This window comes from Jaculus jaculus, chromosome 3, assembly GCF_020740685.1.
Source record: "Jaculus jaculus isolate mJacJac1 chromosome 3, mJacJac1.mat.Y.cur, whole genome shotgun sequence".
Lineage (NCBI taxonomy): Eukaryota > Metazoa > Chordata > Mammalia > Rodentia > Dipodidae > Jaculus > Jaculus jaculus.
Window position 1 is genome coordinate 91,459,646 of NC_059104.1, and position 14,605 is coordinate 91,474,250.

Genomic DNA, 14,605 nt, shown 5'->3' on the forward strand with positions numbered 1-14,605 from the left:
CTTTGGTTAGTCCCAGATGAGCCAGTGGGTCTGAAGAAAGTCAGTTCATTCTGTAAGAGGGTGCTAGGCCAGCTAAGCGCCATGAGCTTGTCCACCTAGACACTTCTGAGCTTCTGCTTCTGGAGATTTTTTTCCAAGCAGTGTCTCATAATTTTTGTCCAAAATGCATGGAACTAAAAAGATCTCAGATTTTGGATCTTTTGAAAGTTTGAAATGAGATTTCTTGAGGATGGGACCCAAGTGTAAGCATGAAACTCAACTATGTTTCATATAGACCTGTAGATAACTTAATATATTCTTCATGTGTTTGTGTATTGGCTGTGACCAATCACATGATGCAGGTGTAGAATTTCCTACCAGTGGCAGCATGTCAATGCCCAAAGTTTCACATTTTAGAGCATTTCAGACAGATTCTTGGATTAGGAGTCAACTTGAACTGTCACTGGCTTTCCCAACCTCTCCTTCCCAATCTAAGCGTTTCACTCTTGCTCCTGCATTTCAAATTCAAGGTTCCCTACTGTTCACCTGGTCAGATCACCTTCATCACTCAGATTTGCTTTCATCTTTCTTTCTTCCTTCCTTTTCTTTCTTTATTGTGTCTTGAAACAGGGTCTAAACTAACCTAGGCTTGCCTCTTGCTATATAGCCACAGATGACGTTGGACTCCTTATCCTCCTGTTTCTTTCTACTTCATGAGTACTGGGATTTCAGGCATGTGCCATCATGCTGTGGATCAAACCCAGGATTCTGCACGTGCCAGGCAAGCACCCTACTAACTGAACTGCACCCCAGCCCTCAGATGTGACAGCTATCCCTTGCACTGCATTTACCACCCGTGATCATCATTTTCTGACTTCCACATAAATTGCCAGCTCCCCATAAGAATAGATTCATCTAAATCAGTCTCTCTTTTATCTTGATGTCATCATCTTTTCCTCCTATTATGATGGTCTTGAGAGGGGGAGGGGATATGATGGAGTGTGGAGTTTCAAAGGGGAAAGTGGGGAGAGGGAGGGAATTACAATGGGATATTGTTTACAATCACAGAAGTTGTTAATTATAAATTTTTTTAAAAGACTAGATTCATCTAACACTCATCTGATACATTTAATACAATAGACTATAATAGCTGCCCATAAACATGTAGCAAAGCATTTGCACTATTTTTTTAAATGCACCCTACAAGAAACTTCCCAGGGAGATTGTTTGAAGACGTGGGCAGCTCATTCTGTGTCCTCACAGGTGATGCAGGGATAACACCCTGGGCCTGGTTTGTTTCACAGGTGATGCTTCATAAGACTTGAGGGAGGGCTGGAGAGATGGCCTAGTGGTTAAGGCACTTGCCTAAGAAGCCCAAGGACCCATGGTCAACTCTCCAGGTCCCATGTAAGCCAGACACACAAAGATAAGGCAAGTGAGCAACGTCGCCACACATGCACACAAGGTGGCACACGCATCTGGAGTTCGAATGCAGTGGCTGGAGGCCCTGGCACAACAGTTCTCTCTCTCTCTCTTGTTCTCACTCTCACTCCATTTTATTTAAAAAAAAAAAAAAAGACTTGAGGGGGATGTGATGAGAAAAGAAAAAGGGAGAAGGGAAAAGACACAGGAAGGGAAAGCAAAGCCAAACAGGTTCCAGTTGAACAAGCCTAAAATGGTAAAATATGTGACCAGGCTCGAAGGAAAAAGGATGGGCAAACAGGCAAGTTAAGGAGAGGCTGCATAAGAAAGATGCGCCTGCAGACACCACGCCAGTGCCCTGTGCCATCCTGCATGTGTCTGTGTGTGGCTGAATAGACGCATGTGAAAGCAGCTGTCAAGGGAGCTTGAGGTAGATTTCTGTCTTGCTTCCTGTTTCTTACCCAGGACAAAAGAATAAACATTGAGAGAGTGAATGAATGCTCTCCGTATTTCTGAATGGGCACAGTCAACACAGAAGTAGCATTCTAAACAATACTGCACAATACTGCCACCTGGTTCACCAGGAAGGTTCCTCCAGCCACACAGCTATACCTGAAAGAAACCAGCAGCACATGGCTGCCCCTGGCCATCTGTGCTGTTCGCCTCCCATGGGTATTTTGTGAACTGCTATGAGCCACAAGGCTGGCGTGTGTTTCAGATTCCCACTCTGTGTGGAAGCAGAGCTTGTCGTGGTGGAGTTCACTGATGTACTTGCTTTATGTTCAAGGATGTTTATGCTTCCGCAGGGGCCAGGGAACACAGCTGAAAGCGTTATACAAAGAGCTGGCAACTCCACTGAAGGGATTATGTCCCTTTAATTAAAAAGTGTCCATGAGCCATTTATTCACCGCGAGCGCTGGGCTCAAGGCATGGGGTTCTTTTATTTAACCAGCACTTTGGTTGTATTTTGTAAAAAAGCACATGATGAACCAATTTGAAAATTATTCTAATACATACTTGTTAAATGACTCCCCACTACTGTAATTGTCTCATATCTTTCCTTCCATTTCTTTACTCTAGAATATCAACAGTGCCAAGGAGTTTTCTTTGAAGGAAGAGAAGAATTTGACAGCAAAGCACTGTGGAAAAGCAAACAAAAACAGAGGCAGAAAAGCCAAGGGCTTTGGAATAGAAAAACACCACATGAAGCCATGGAAACATCCTTATGATACTCAAACACTCTCCTCCAGGTCACCTTGGAGTCACCTGGCTAGATGCAAAGGATCTTAGAGATGGTTGACTTTGACCTCTCTTATAGTTGAACCCATTGAGGCCCAGAATCAAAAAGGATGTGTGCAAAGACAAAAACGCAGAGAGCCGATTTCAATCTGAAAGGACAGCAAGCCTTGCTTGCTTTCATTGTGCTCCCATTGGGCTACCTATGGGCTGTGACACAGTCCAGAGTCTTTCAACATTCTGTAGAGTTTTATTCACTCAGGCCCAGAATATATACACTTGCTAATCACAGAGTAGATTTTTCAGGCAGCTAGAGCAAGTGGCTGACTGCAGAGTGCCAGGTGGTGAGACCTGACATTTGTCTTTTCCTACTGAGGGCTGCTCAGGATGTAATGGGACACTGTGCACACAGAAAGAGCCCAGGATCTGGATGATCATCAAGACGCCTCACTCTGTATCTCGTAAGTATTAAAGGGCGAAGAGCATGCCTCAAAGTCAGCAGGTAAGGAGGGACTATTAGAAATATGGAATAACACACAAGATGCTGAGGCAGGAGAATGGAGACGTAGACTACATAGTAAATCCTGTCTCAAAATACCAAAGAAGCAATGAACAAGGACAGCCTAGACCACACAGTGAGTCCTCCCTCAAAATATTGGAAGAAGAAAAGAAAGATATAAAGTTGGGACAAGATGGGAACACTAACCTATGTATCCTAAGCCCCTGGCATTGTCACATCTGCCCGTCCTCCAAGGAAAAGAGAAGCAGCAGAGATTCCTGCAGAGGTCTTTGGGCAAATACTCAGTGCTCCCTGGAGAACCCTCCAGTGAAGCAAAGGCTTTCAATCCCAATGGCCCAGGTATCCTTTGGGTATTGACTCTCGTCCTACTTGGGGCTATGCTTGTCACAGTGTCAAGAGAATATTCTTCAGTCTCTCTCTCTCTCTCTCCTTCCCTCCTTCTCTCTCCAGGTCTCTCAAGTCTGATTCCAATTGGGAATAATCGCAAGACAGCCATATGTTACCCTTCAGATCTCGAAGTCTGGACATTTATTAGAGCAACAGTTTGGGAAGTGCTGTCAGGGACCTCTGCAGAGCCAGGCACGTGACAGCAGAATGCAGTAATGAGGGAGCAAGCACCTGGTGGCTTCTGTCCATCTTCCTTCTTTAAGCCCCAGCTCAAAGAGGGGTAAGAAAGTACAAAGGCAGAGGGCAGCCAAGCACCCAGATACCAAAGACAGCCATGTGGAAGAAGCCAGCTAGGCAAGTGGCAGCAGAACCTGCCTCAGTACTGATGACTCACAGAAGGCCCAGCGCTCTCCATCTGTTTACATGGGTTGGCGCTCTTACCTGGCTCAAATGTCCTTATTTACTACCTAAATGTTACAGGCAAAGCCAGGCTTGGTAATACAAACATAATCCCGGCTACCTGAGAGGCTGAGGCAAGAGAGTTGCTTGAGCAAAGCAACATGAGATTAGCCTAGGCAAAAAAAAAAAAAAAAAAAAAAAAAGGCACAGACAGGAAAACTGAGGTTTGATGTGTTTAGCAACTTGTCCAAACCCAGATGGAAAGGGGCTGAGCTTGGATTCAAACCCAGGCTGTCTGAACAGCCACATGAGCTCAGGCTTCTATACATCAATCAAGACAGGAGGGAAGAGGGAATGGTATGTGGTTCGGTTGGCAAAGTGCTTGCCTAGCATGGATGAAGCCCTGGATTCCATAGCCAGAACCAGATAAAAAGGGCGTGTTGGCTTGCACACACCTGGAATTCCAGAACTCAGGAGGAAAATGGGCTCCAGGTCATCCTCAGCTTCATAGCTGGTTCAAGGCCAGCTTAGTTACCTGAGGCCCTGTCTTGATGCACAAGGGGCGCACACATCTGGAGTCTGTTTGCAGTGGCTGGAGGCCCTGGCGCGCCCACTTTCTCTCTCTCTCAAATAAGTAAAAAATGAACAAAAAAAAAGTTTTAAAAAGAGGCACGAGGGGGCTGATGGCTTAGTGGTTAAGTTACTTGCTAAGCCAAAGGACTCAGGTTTGATCTCCAGGACACGGGTAAATCAGTTGCAAGAGGTGGCACCTGTGTCTGGAGTTTGTAGTGGCTAAAAGCCCTGGCATGCCCATTCTCTCTCTCTCTATCTGCCTCTCTCTCTCTCTCTCTCTCAAATAAAATAAAAAAAGGCAGGAGGAAACCGGTCATATGTGCCTTTAATCCCAGCACTTGGAAGGCAGAAGTAGGAAGATTGCCATGAGTTCGAGGCCACCCTGAGTCTAGATAGTGAATTACAGGTTAGCTAGACCTACAGTGAGACCCTACCTGGAGAAAAAAAAAAAAGGCTGGAGGATGAAGACAGAGTTATTAGGTACTCATGTGGAAGAAAAGCCCCCACCCCCTCTCACATACACAATGCCCCCACACTCACATACACTCAATGCCCACCACTCACACACACAGTGCTCCTCACACACACAGTGCCCCCACTCACACACAGCGCCCAAACTCACACACACATTTCCCGCCAGCTCACATAGACAACGCCCCCCCCCCCCACACACACACCTGCTAGCATGGCAGAGAATCCGAGGACACCGTCCTCCTTAGCTGGAGCATGCGAGACCTTTAGGCCAGGCCCCTTTAGGTCTGAGAATGGCTGAGGACAGGTGGCAGGGTGGTGACAAAAGCCACAGGACACAGGATGCTCTTCAACTTCCATGGCACTTAATCTTGAAGGCCTATTTCCACATCAAGTCTTTAGCTACTGAAACTTGACCATACTTTTTATTTTTAATTTTATTTGAGAGCGACAGACACAGAGAGAAAGAGAGATAGAGGGAGAGAGAGGGAATGGGCACGCCAGGGCTTCCAGCCTCTGCAAACGAACTCCAGACGCGTGCGCCCCCTTGTGCATCTGGCTAACGTGGGACCTGGGGAACCGAGCCTCGAACCGGGGTCCTTAGGCTTCACAGGCAAGCGCTTAACCGCTAAGCCATCTCTCCAGCCCTTGACCATACTTTTTACAGGACTCTGCCATGCCACCTCCAAAGGGGTGGAAAAACGTAAGTGCCATTAAAAATTAGGGCCTAATGGAATTTTCATAAGGGCTGTGTACAGAGGTTATAATTATGCAACTAGCACATTCAACCACCTCAAGGTCAAGCAAAAGAGACACACTAATGATGCACACAGCATGTGGAACAAAGACGTGATGCTCAGTCCAGGTGCAGCAGCGCACATCTGTGATTCCAGCATTTGGGTAGAGGCTGGAAAAGCAGGAGTTTGAGACCAGCTACATAGCGAGTTTGACGCCGGCCTGGACTACATTAGGCACTTTCTATAGTGAGTTTGAGGCCAGCTTGAGCTGCATGAGACTGTCTCAAATTTTATATATTATTTGGAGAAAGAAGTCACATAAAAGAGTATTTGTATTGGGCTGGAGAGACGGCTCAGCAGTTAAGGCACTTGCCTATGAAGCTGAAAGACCCATGTTCAATGCCTCAGACACCACGTAAACAAGACGCCAAAGGTGAAGCCTGCACAAGGTTGCACATGCAAACAAGGTGGCACATGCGTCTGGAGTTTGATTATAGTGGCTGGAGGCCCTGGTGTGCCAGTTCTCTCTCTCTCTCTCTTGCTTGCTTTCTTTCATAAAAAAGGGCTAGTCTGTTGGGCTTGCCTTAAAAAAAAAAAAAAAAAAAAAAAGAATATGGCACATGCTTTAATCCCAGCACTTGGGAGGCAGAGGTAGGAGGATTTGCCATGAGTTCAAGGCCACGTCAGCCTGAGACTACATAGTGAATTCTAGGTTAGCCTGAGCTAGAGTGAGACCCTACCTCGAAAAAACAAATATATGTGTGTGTGTGTGTGTGTGTGTGTATTATATGATGTTACTTATATGCAAATCTAGAAAGGAGCTAGAATGTTGCACAGCGCTAGGGATACAAACTCGAGAATGACTACAAAGTACACATGAAAACTTTTAGGAGGATAGGTTGCTGGGTCTTATTGTGAGGCTCATATAGAATGTGCATTATTTGTCCTAAACACTCAATCTTTCATAGTTTATTGTACCTAGTTATACCTCAATAAACCTACAAAGAAACCAGCACTCTTCCTTTTTTTTTTTTTTTTTTTTTTGTTTGTTTGTTTGTTTTACAACTTAGGGTCTCACTCTGGCTCAGGCTGACCTGGAATTCACTATGTAGTCTCAGGGTGGCCTCGAACTCTTGGCGATCCTCCTACCTCTGCCTCCCAAGTGCTGGGATTAAAGGCGTGCGCCACCACGCCCAGCACTCTTCCTTTTAAACTAGGATCTCTTTATACCTAGAAAGTTCTTTTAACTTGTGTTGAATACCAACTGTGTCACCATGGCAAGTCTATGAGCCCTGAGCCTCAAGTTTCTTTATTGCCATGATCTTAACCTCACCTGACTGCTATGCTAACACAATGCATAAAAGCAATTGTGTGTGTGTGTGTGTGTGTGTGTGTGTGTGTGTGTGTTCATGCGTATGAATGCACAGATGTGTCAGGGTGTATGTGTGCATGTGGAGGCCAGGAATTGGTGCTGGGGGTTTTCCTCAGTCACTCTCCCCCCTACCTTTTGAGACAGGGTCTCATGTTGAACATGGAGCTGATCTATTTGGCTGACTAGCTAGCCATTGAGTCTTGGGGCTTGCCTGCCTCTGCCCCAGTACAGGGATTATAGGCATGCACCATCACATGTGGCATTATACGTGGGCTCTGGGGGGTTGAACTCAGGTTCTCACACTTGCACAGCAAGCCCTTTACCTACTGATCAATGTTTAAACTGCACCACAGCATACAAATGTAAGCGAGAGTTACATAGGCAAACAGTTATGAGAGACAGATTAGAGACTCCATCCTGCCCACCTATAAGATGCCTTCAACTACCAGTGGGTCTCAACTGCCTTTTCTACCAAAGGTACCTGAGAAAGCAGCCACAGCCCCCAGCCAGAGCCAGCTACATTTCAGATATGCTCAGCTGACCAAGTGCTTTCCAAGGATCCAATGTCAACTAATAGGTAAGCAAGAGAGAGCCAGAGAAACTAGCCATTTTAATTCACGGTCCTTCAGATTGCCTCGCAACTCCTTGCAGAGCTAGCTTTACGCTGTCTTTATCTTTTGGCAGTGAGGCGTGGCTAACACAGCTTACTGTCCAAAGCCAAGTCAAAGGCACTTAGTCCAGGCCTTTTCTTCTGCCACTGTTTTGCTCTTTAAGTAGGCATTGTTCAAATATTCTCAGCCTAGAAAAAAAAAATAGTACACATCAGTCCTCGCTTGGTAATTCCACCACTATCTCTCCTCCTTGCTTTCCTTCCAGTCCAAAACAACACCATAAGAATATTCAGTGTCCAAATATTACTTTCAATTTTTCCAAGTCCTTACCTGTCCATAAGCCCACAGGTAAAGCCTCCAGAGTTAACAAGACAGGCACAGCCATGTACAAGAGCTGACCAGGATATATAGGGGCTCCATGGAATACACAGAGGCTTCAAGTGCCAGAAGCTGGACTAGAACTTAGGAAGCTCACCTCCATCAGGACTTATCTTATGATCTCTTCTTAATAATTAGGAAACATAAGCAAACCATTTTTTAGCCACAAGGGACCTCAAAAAAATTTAAAAAGCAACACAGGGGCTGAGAGGATTACTCAGTGGTTAAAGGTACTTGCTTACAAAACCTGCTGGCCTAGGTTTAATTCTCTACAACCCACATAAAGCCAGACTCACAAAGTGGTGCAAAGAGTTTGTTTGCAGTGGCCTACCCATATACTCTCTCCTTTCTCTCTCTCTCTCTCTCTCTCTCTCAAATAAGTATAATAAAAATATTTACAAAAACAGCTCAGGGTTTTATGAGCAAAGAGTCCTTAGAGTCAGTTATTTAGCAACTTGCTCCAAGGCATAGAATTGATGGAGTTGACCTTGAAGCATGAGAGCTTCAGTCCCCTGAAGCCCCAGAAGGCATCAGGGACCACTGCTGAAGTGGTGTGCTCAGCCTCAGCATTATTTTCAGCCCAGCTCTGGCCCCTGAGGCCTCCTCTGCCTCAGGCCATTGCTCAACACACACACATACACACACACACACACACACACACACACACACACACGCACACACACACCACACACACACACACACACACACACACACACACACACATTCATCATCACAGCCTCTCCTTGGCCTAGAGGAAGCTAGAGGGTATTTTTAGAACTTTTGAACTGGGCAGGACTAATGAGCAAGAGCCTAGAAAGAAAAGGGAAGGGATGGGGCATAGGGCCTCTTGAACGTTTCCTTCCTGCTGTGTCCCTCACACCTTCTCCTGGGGCACACACACCTTCTCTCTCTCAACCCAGGAAACCATCATTGTTCCACCCTTCTCCATGTGAAGGATCTTCCACGCAGCATATAGGTCAGATAAAAGTCTTCACGGGGTGCAAAGGCCCTCAGGAGTAGTAATAAGCTTGAGAGAACATTCCCCCAAGGTCACTGACTTGGGCACAGCCCTGCAAGCTGGTGCTTCCAGCTCGGCAAGCACTTAACAAGCTGGTGCTCATTAAGCCTGTTCTCCAGAGGGCTACAGCAAAGCCCTGTGGGGGTTACCTGCAGCATAGCCCAGCACAGGTCAGGGGACCTAGGCCTAACTGGCCTGTCCACTCTTCAGCTATCTAGAGCCTGGTCCATGCCCCTTGCTGCTGCAGGACACAGATTCAGTTACATCCCCAAGGAGAAAGCAGGCCAGCAAGCCCTGGCTGCCGCCACTCTCCTCAGGACAGATGGGACTCTCCCCGTCCTGTAGCATCACAGTGGGTCTTCCTGGACCCTGGGGGTCTCACTGCTCTCCTTGCTTGCTCCATCCTCCAGGAAGATGCTTCTGGCCAGGTAAATCCTTGCAGCCTTTCTTCTCAATTCTGCTCTTAGAGATCCCTGATGTTCCCTCCTACTGACGAGTGAAGTGACTGATCAAGGACAATGTCAGCTACACATGCCTTTCTGATGGAGTAGAGATGGATCAAACCAGCTCAGGGCCATGCATAGCATATGCTTGTAATCCCAGCACTTGGGAGGTAGAGGCAGGAGGATCAGGAGTTCAAGACCAGCCTCAGCTATGCAGTAAGTTTAAGACCAGCCTAGGATACATGAGGAAAACAAAACCAAAAAAAAAAACAAAAAAAAAAAAAAAAAACCCTTCTCAAATAGCTGAACCTTTCCAAGAGAAATTTAACAAAGTGCAGAAAATCCAACCTTGCTCCCACCACACCTCCTCTTGCCTCTTTGGTAAATAGAGGCAGCACTATCAATATCTTTAAATAATGACAGCCCAAAGATACCTTCATTGGGATCCCTAGAACCTGTGGGTACTACCTTTCATGGGCAAGAAAAGACTGCAGCTATGAATAAGTAAAACTGCGATCTTGAGGCAGAGAAGAGACCCCAAGCTCACTCATGCTCATTACTTGTATACAATGCAACACCGCTGAGCCACAAACAGTGGACTTCTTCCATTTGCTGACAACACAGACAAAACTTGAGATGTGTATATGGAGTAAAATAAGCCAGGCACAGAAAGACAAATACCAAACCAGGCATGGTGTGCAAACCTTTAATCCCAGCACCACTCAGAAGGCAGAGGTAGGTGGATTGCTATGAGTTCAAGGCCACCCTGAGACTACATAGTGAATTCTAGGTCAGCCTGGACTAGAAGAAGACCCTACCTTGAAAAAAATCAAAGAAAGAAAAACACCACATTACCACAAAAGAATCTAAAATAGGTTGACCTTATGGAAGGTAAGAGTAGAATGGTGATTTCCAGGGTGAATAAGGGGAAGGGAGAGATGGGGAAAGGTTGACCGATGAGTACTAAGCTACAAAAGGTAGGAACTAGAAATTCTAGTATACCACTGTACAACTGGATGACTATTGATAACGATATTGATGACAGATTATAATAATACAACAGTTGTTCTCAGTATTTCAAAAAGCCAAAAGAATGTATTTTGAAAATTTTTACTATAAAGAACAGAGATGAGGGGCCAGGACTGGAGAGATGGATTAGCGGTTAAAGCCCATGCCTGTGAAGCCTAAGGACCCCGTTTCAATTCTCCAGGTCCCATGTAAGCTAGATGCACAGATGCCCTCCCATTCTCACTCTCTCTCTCTCCCTCTCTCTGTCTCAAATAAATAAATAAATAATAAAAATCTTTAAAAAAATAGATGAGGGGCCAGAGAGATGGCTTAGGAGTTAAAGCCTAAGGACTCATGTTCAGCTCTCCAGATCCCACATAAACCAGACACACAAAGGTGAGGCAAGCACAAGACCAGGAATGCCCACTAGGTGGCACAAGCATCTGGCAGTCGATTGCAGTGGCTGAGGCATTGGCACACCAATTCTTTCTCTCTCTGCCTCTAGAGTTCTCTTGCTCCCACTCTCTAAAATAAAATTTTTAAAAAGTTGAAAAGAATATAGACAAGGTTAGTGGCATACATTAGTTATCCCAGCACTTAGGAGGCTGATGCAGGACAATGGGAAGTTTGAAGCCAGTCTGGAATACATGAGGCCCTTTTTCATCAAATAAGGGGGGACTTTGTAGATGTATGAAAAGATTGTATATCTGCCCATTATTGTGTATTCTTTTCTGTTTTTATGCCTGAGTTTAAAATAGTTTACTGGGCTGGAGAGATGGCTTACTGGTTAAGGCACTTGCCTGCAAAGTCAAAGGACCCAGGTTCAATTCCCCAGGACCCACATAAGCCAGATGCACAAGTGGTGCATGCATCTGGAGTTTGTTTGCAGAGGCTGAAGGTCCTGGCAAGCTCATAGTCATATCCATTCATTCTCTCTCTCTCTCTCTCTCTCTCTCCCTCTTTTTATCTCAAATAAATAAATAAAACAATAGGAAGTAATTTACAAGTGTCCTCCTAATAGATGTACAGTGGGGAATTAGGCTCAAGGAGAAGCCACTGTGAAGATAAGGGTAGAGACTGGATGGAATGAGGTGACTTCGACCAAAGCATGACAGCTGCCACCAGAAGCCAGAGCATAGAATGGAGTCTCACCAACAGCCTGCAGAGCGACGTGAGTCTGGCTGGCATGGGGTAACTACGATGGGGAGAGAATTCATTTCTGTGGATTTAAGTCACAAGGTTGTAGCCATTTGTTACAGCAGTAAATAGAAACGAATACAGTAGTTAACAATGACTGCTCACTACATGCTGGTTGGGCATTGCTCTGGGGCTCTTACTCACATGGAATCTCACATGTGCTAGTCTTACCTGTGAGGCCTGCCGTGCACATGGACTCTCATACGTACTAGCCCTACCTGTGAGGTCTGCCGGGCACACACAATGCCAGGGTCTGAATCTCTGCTGCACTCCCCGACATGGTGACCTTAAACAAGTTGTATAGCCTCCTTAAGCCTCTGGCTTCACAGCTCATAAAACAGGAATGTAGTACATTTCTCATTAAGCTGCTAGGAGTATAAATGGGTAATAAAGAGCTTATAATAGTAAATAGCAAGCACTCAATAAATGCCAGCTATCATGAGATCTTGGGAATTAAACAAGCCAAAATTAGATCTTCCTACAGGTCTGTCAGGACTTGAGCAAGGCTTGCTAGACCCAGCCTAGAGGGGGAAAGTTCCCTTAAAGCCCGTTGAGTAGCAAATGTGACAGTCTAAAGAGTCCAGTCAAGCACCTCTTCCCTTAATTAATCAATTTAGGTCCTGAGTCTCATTTCAGGAAAAGCAGATGTGTGGGACTACGGCAGTTCGTCAGGGTGCCTGGGTGCTCCCTCCGGTTCCTAAGAACTACTACACACATCATCCTTACCGAGTACCTAGCTGGCGCATCCAACACTTGACACCTCTTCTTTTCTGGGACTTACCACAACTTCTCCCTATAATTCGGCTATCCTTGAGGGAAGCCCAAGTATTTTGGAAGTCAGTGTGGGAAACAAAAATCTTTGGTCCACTTAGTGACTTTGAACAAACTATGTCCAACAGCACGCCAGCCTGTTCTAGCAGGCCGGTGAAATGACAAATTCAGGTGGCTGCTTTAATTAAGAGGTCATGACTAAGTTAATAATTTTTTAAAAAAATAACCATAATAATAAGCTAGGCTCCCTCTGGGGAAGGGAGAAGGGCAGCTAGAATTACCACCTGGGGGGATGAAGTGTAGAAAAGACGAACTTTCATTTACTTGGCCCTTTTCACTAAAGTTTGCCCAACTCTCCAAATCCAGGTGACGCAACTGAACGCAAAAGAGCCATAGCCGCCAGTATCCCAGGGCTTGTGTCCCCACACAGCAATCATCGCGCCAGGAATTAAGCAGAAAAGGGTCTGGGCACGCGGCCCTGGCTGTCTCTCAGTGGGTTTCAGCCTGGGGACTCGAGCGCCCAGGGTTCAGAGGACGCCTGCTGCGGCTGTGGGCGCTGGCCGCCGGCCTCTTCCCAGCAGGCTGCCGCGACAGCCACCTGCGCTCCCCGCCGCTCCCCAGCCCACCCTCGGAGAGGAAAGAGGACAGCTCCCCCTTCTTGGAGGCACCCACAGATTTCTGAGCTGCCGTCACCACTGACGAGAACCTTGGCCCCCGGGAGGAATCGCTTCTCCTCATTCCATCCTCCACTTGATCAATGAACACGCACAGCAACACCCACGCTCCTACTCCGGAGGGAGACCAAACCCGGGAGCGACATCCGGAGCTGGAAGCCTCTGCAGCGGGGGCGCCCGGCTCCGAGCCCCGCAGCCCTTGCCTTTTCCCCACCCACCCACCAGAAGACCCCCCAACCGCAACCCCGCCGTGCACTCGGAATGGAGAGGATGCCCCGCTCCTCCGAGGGAGCCCGCCTCCCCAGGAGCTCAGCACCTAAGAGACCGCAAGTTGACGGCGAGCCGCGAGAGCGCCACTCTCGAGGGGGCCCAGGCGCTGGGCGCCCAGCCCGGGGACTCGAACCCCGGGGTGTCAAAGCAAGCCCCGAGCCCCGAGCTCCACGCGCCGGAGCGCAGCCCGCGCGCCCATCCTGCCCCCAACAGGTCGCGGGCCGCGCGGGGAGGCGAGCCGGAGCGAAGCCGAGGACCGGCGCCGCGGGGCCGGAGGGTCGCGGGGAGCACTTACGCGCGGGCTCGGGGAAACCCCATGGAGAGCAACACGTCCAGCGCCGACCCATGCTTGATGGTGCCGGGGCGCTGCTGGCGGTTCCTGCGGGGGGTCACTTTGCTGTACAGCTCCTCTCTCGCGGCCATGCCGAGCGGGCTGGGGTCGCCGGCCTGAGCCCCGGCTCAGCGGCCGCCCATCGCCAGCGAGGGCGCCGAGGCCGAGGGTCCGGGAAGCAGGGCGCGCGAGGGCGCTCGGCGAGCGGGCGGCGGCGAAGGCGGCGCTCCGAGCTTCCCCCGCGCGGGGACGACGCTTCCTGGTGAGGCCACCGCAGCCCCGCGCCAGCCCCCGGCTTCAGCGGGACCGGCCTCCGTCCGTCCGCGCGGCCCCAGCCCGATCTCCTCCGCCCCCTGGCTTCTCCGCTCCACCCTAGCAGTCCCGGAATTTGCAATGAGTAATTTTTGAATGGATCAAAAAGGAAAAAGGAGCCTTGTGGGCAGGCCCTGCCTTGCCTGAGCCGGGCCCCGCCCCTCTCTTAAAGCGGCCGCGCAGCGGGAGGCTCGGGCTCTGCTGGCTGGATTCCAGCTGGAGTAGGATCGCTCTAGCCAGAGGGTCCCCAGCCACCGAGGAGGCCTGTGTGCTTTGGTTCCCAGTTCCTCAGGCCTGCCCCTGCTTACATTTTGGCCTACCTGGGTCCCAAGACTCCAGAGCAACCCACTCTCCAATTTCACTGGGTCCTTGGTGGAGTCAACAATGAAAATAGGCTACATTGGTGGATGACATCCATGGACCAGAAGACCAAGCCATGAAGGCCAGGGAAAAGGTTTTGTTTCTAAGATTACCTTGCAAATCCTAATGGATTGAC

At 48.1% G+C, this 14,605-nt stretch overlaps 1 protein-coding gene across 2 annotated transcripts in view; it reads right to left on the reverse strand.

Annotated features, from left to right (window-relative positions):
- The window catches only part of Ubash3b (ubiquitin associated and SH3 domain containing B), a 157,791-nt gene extending 143,881 nt beyond the window's left edge, over positions 1 to 13,910 (reverse strand). The window contains exon 1 of one of the 2 annotated variants that reach the window (XM_004667349.3): positions 13,762 to 13,910. In XM_004667349.3, the coding sequence (XP_004667406.1) occupies positions 13,762 to 13,889 (128 nt within the window). In that variant the 5' untranslated portion in view covers positions 13,890 to 13,910. The remainder of the gene's footprint in view (positions 1 to 13,761) is intronic. The other variant, XM_045145412.1, reaches the window with a different exon arrangement.
- Positions 13,911 to 14,605: the final 695 nt, after the last annotated feature.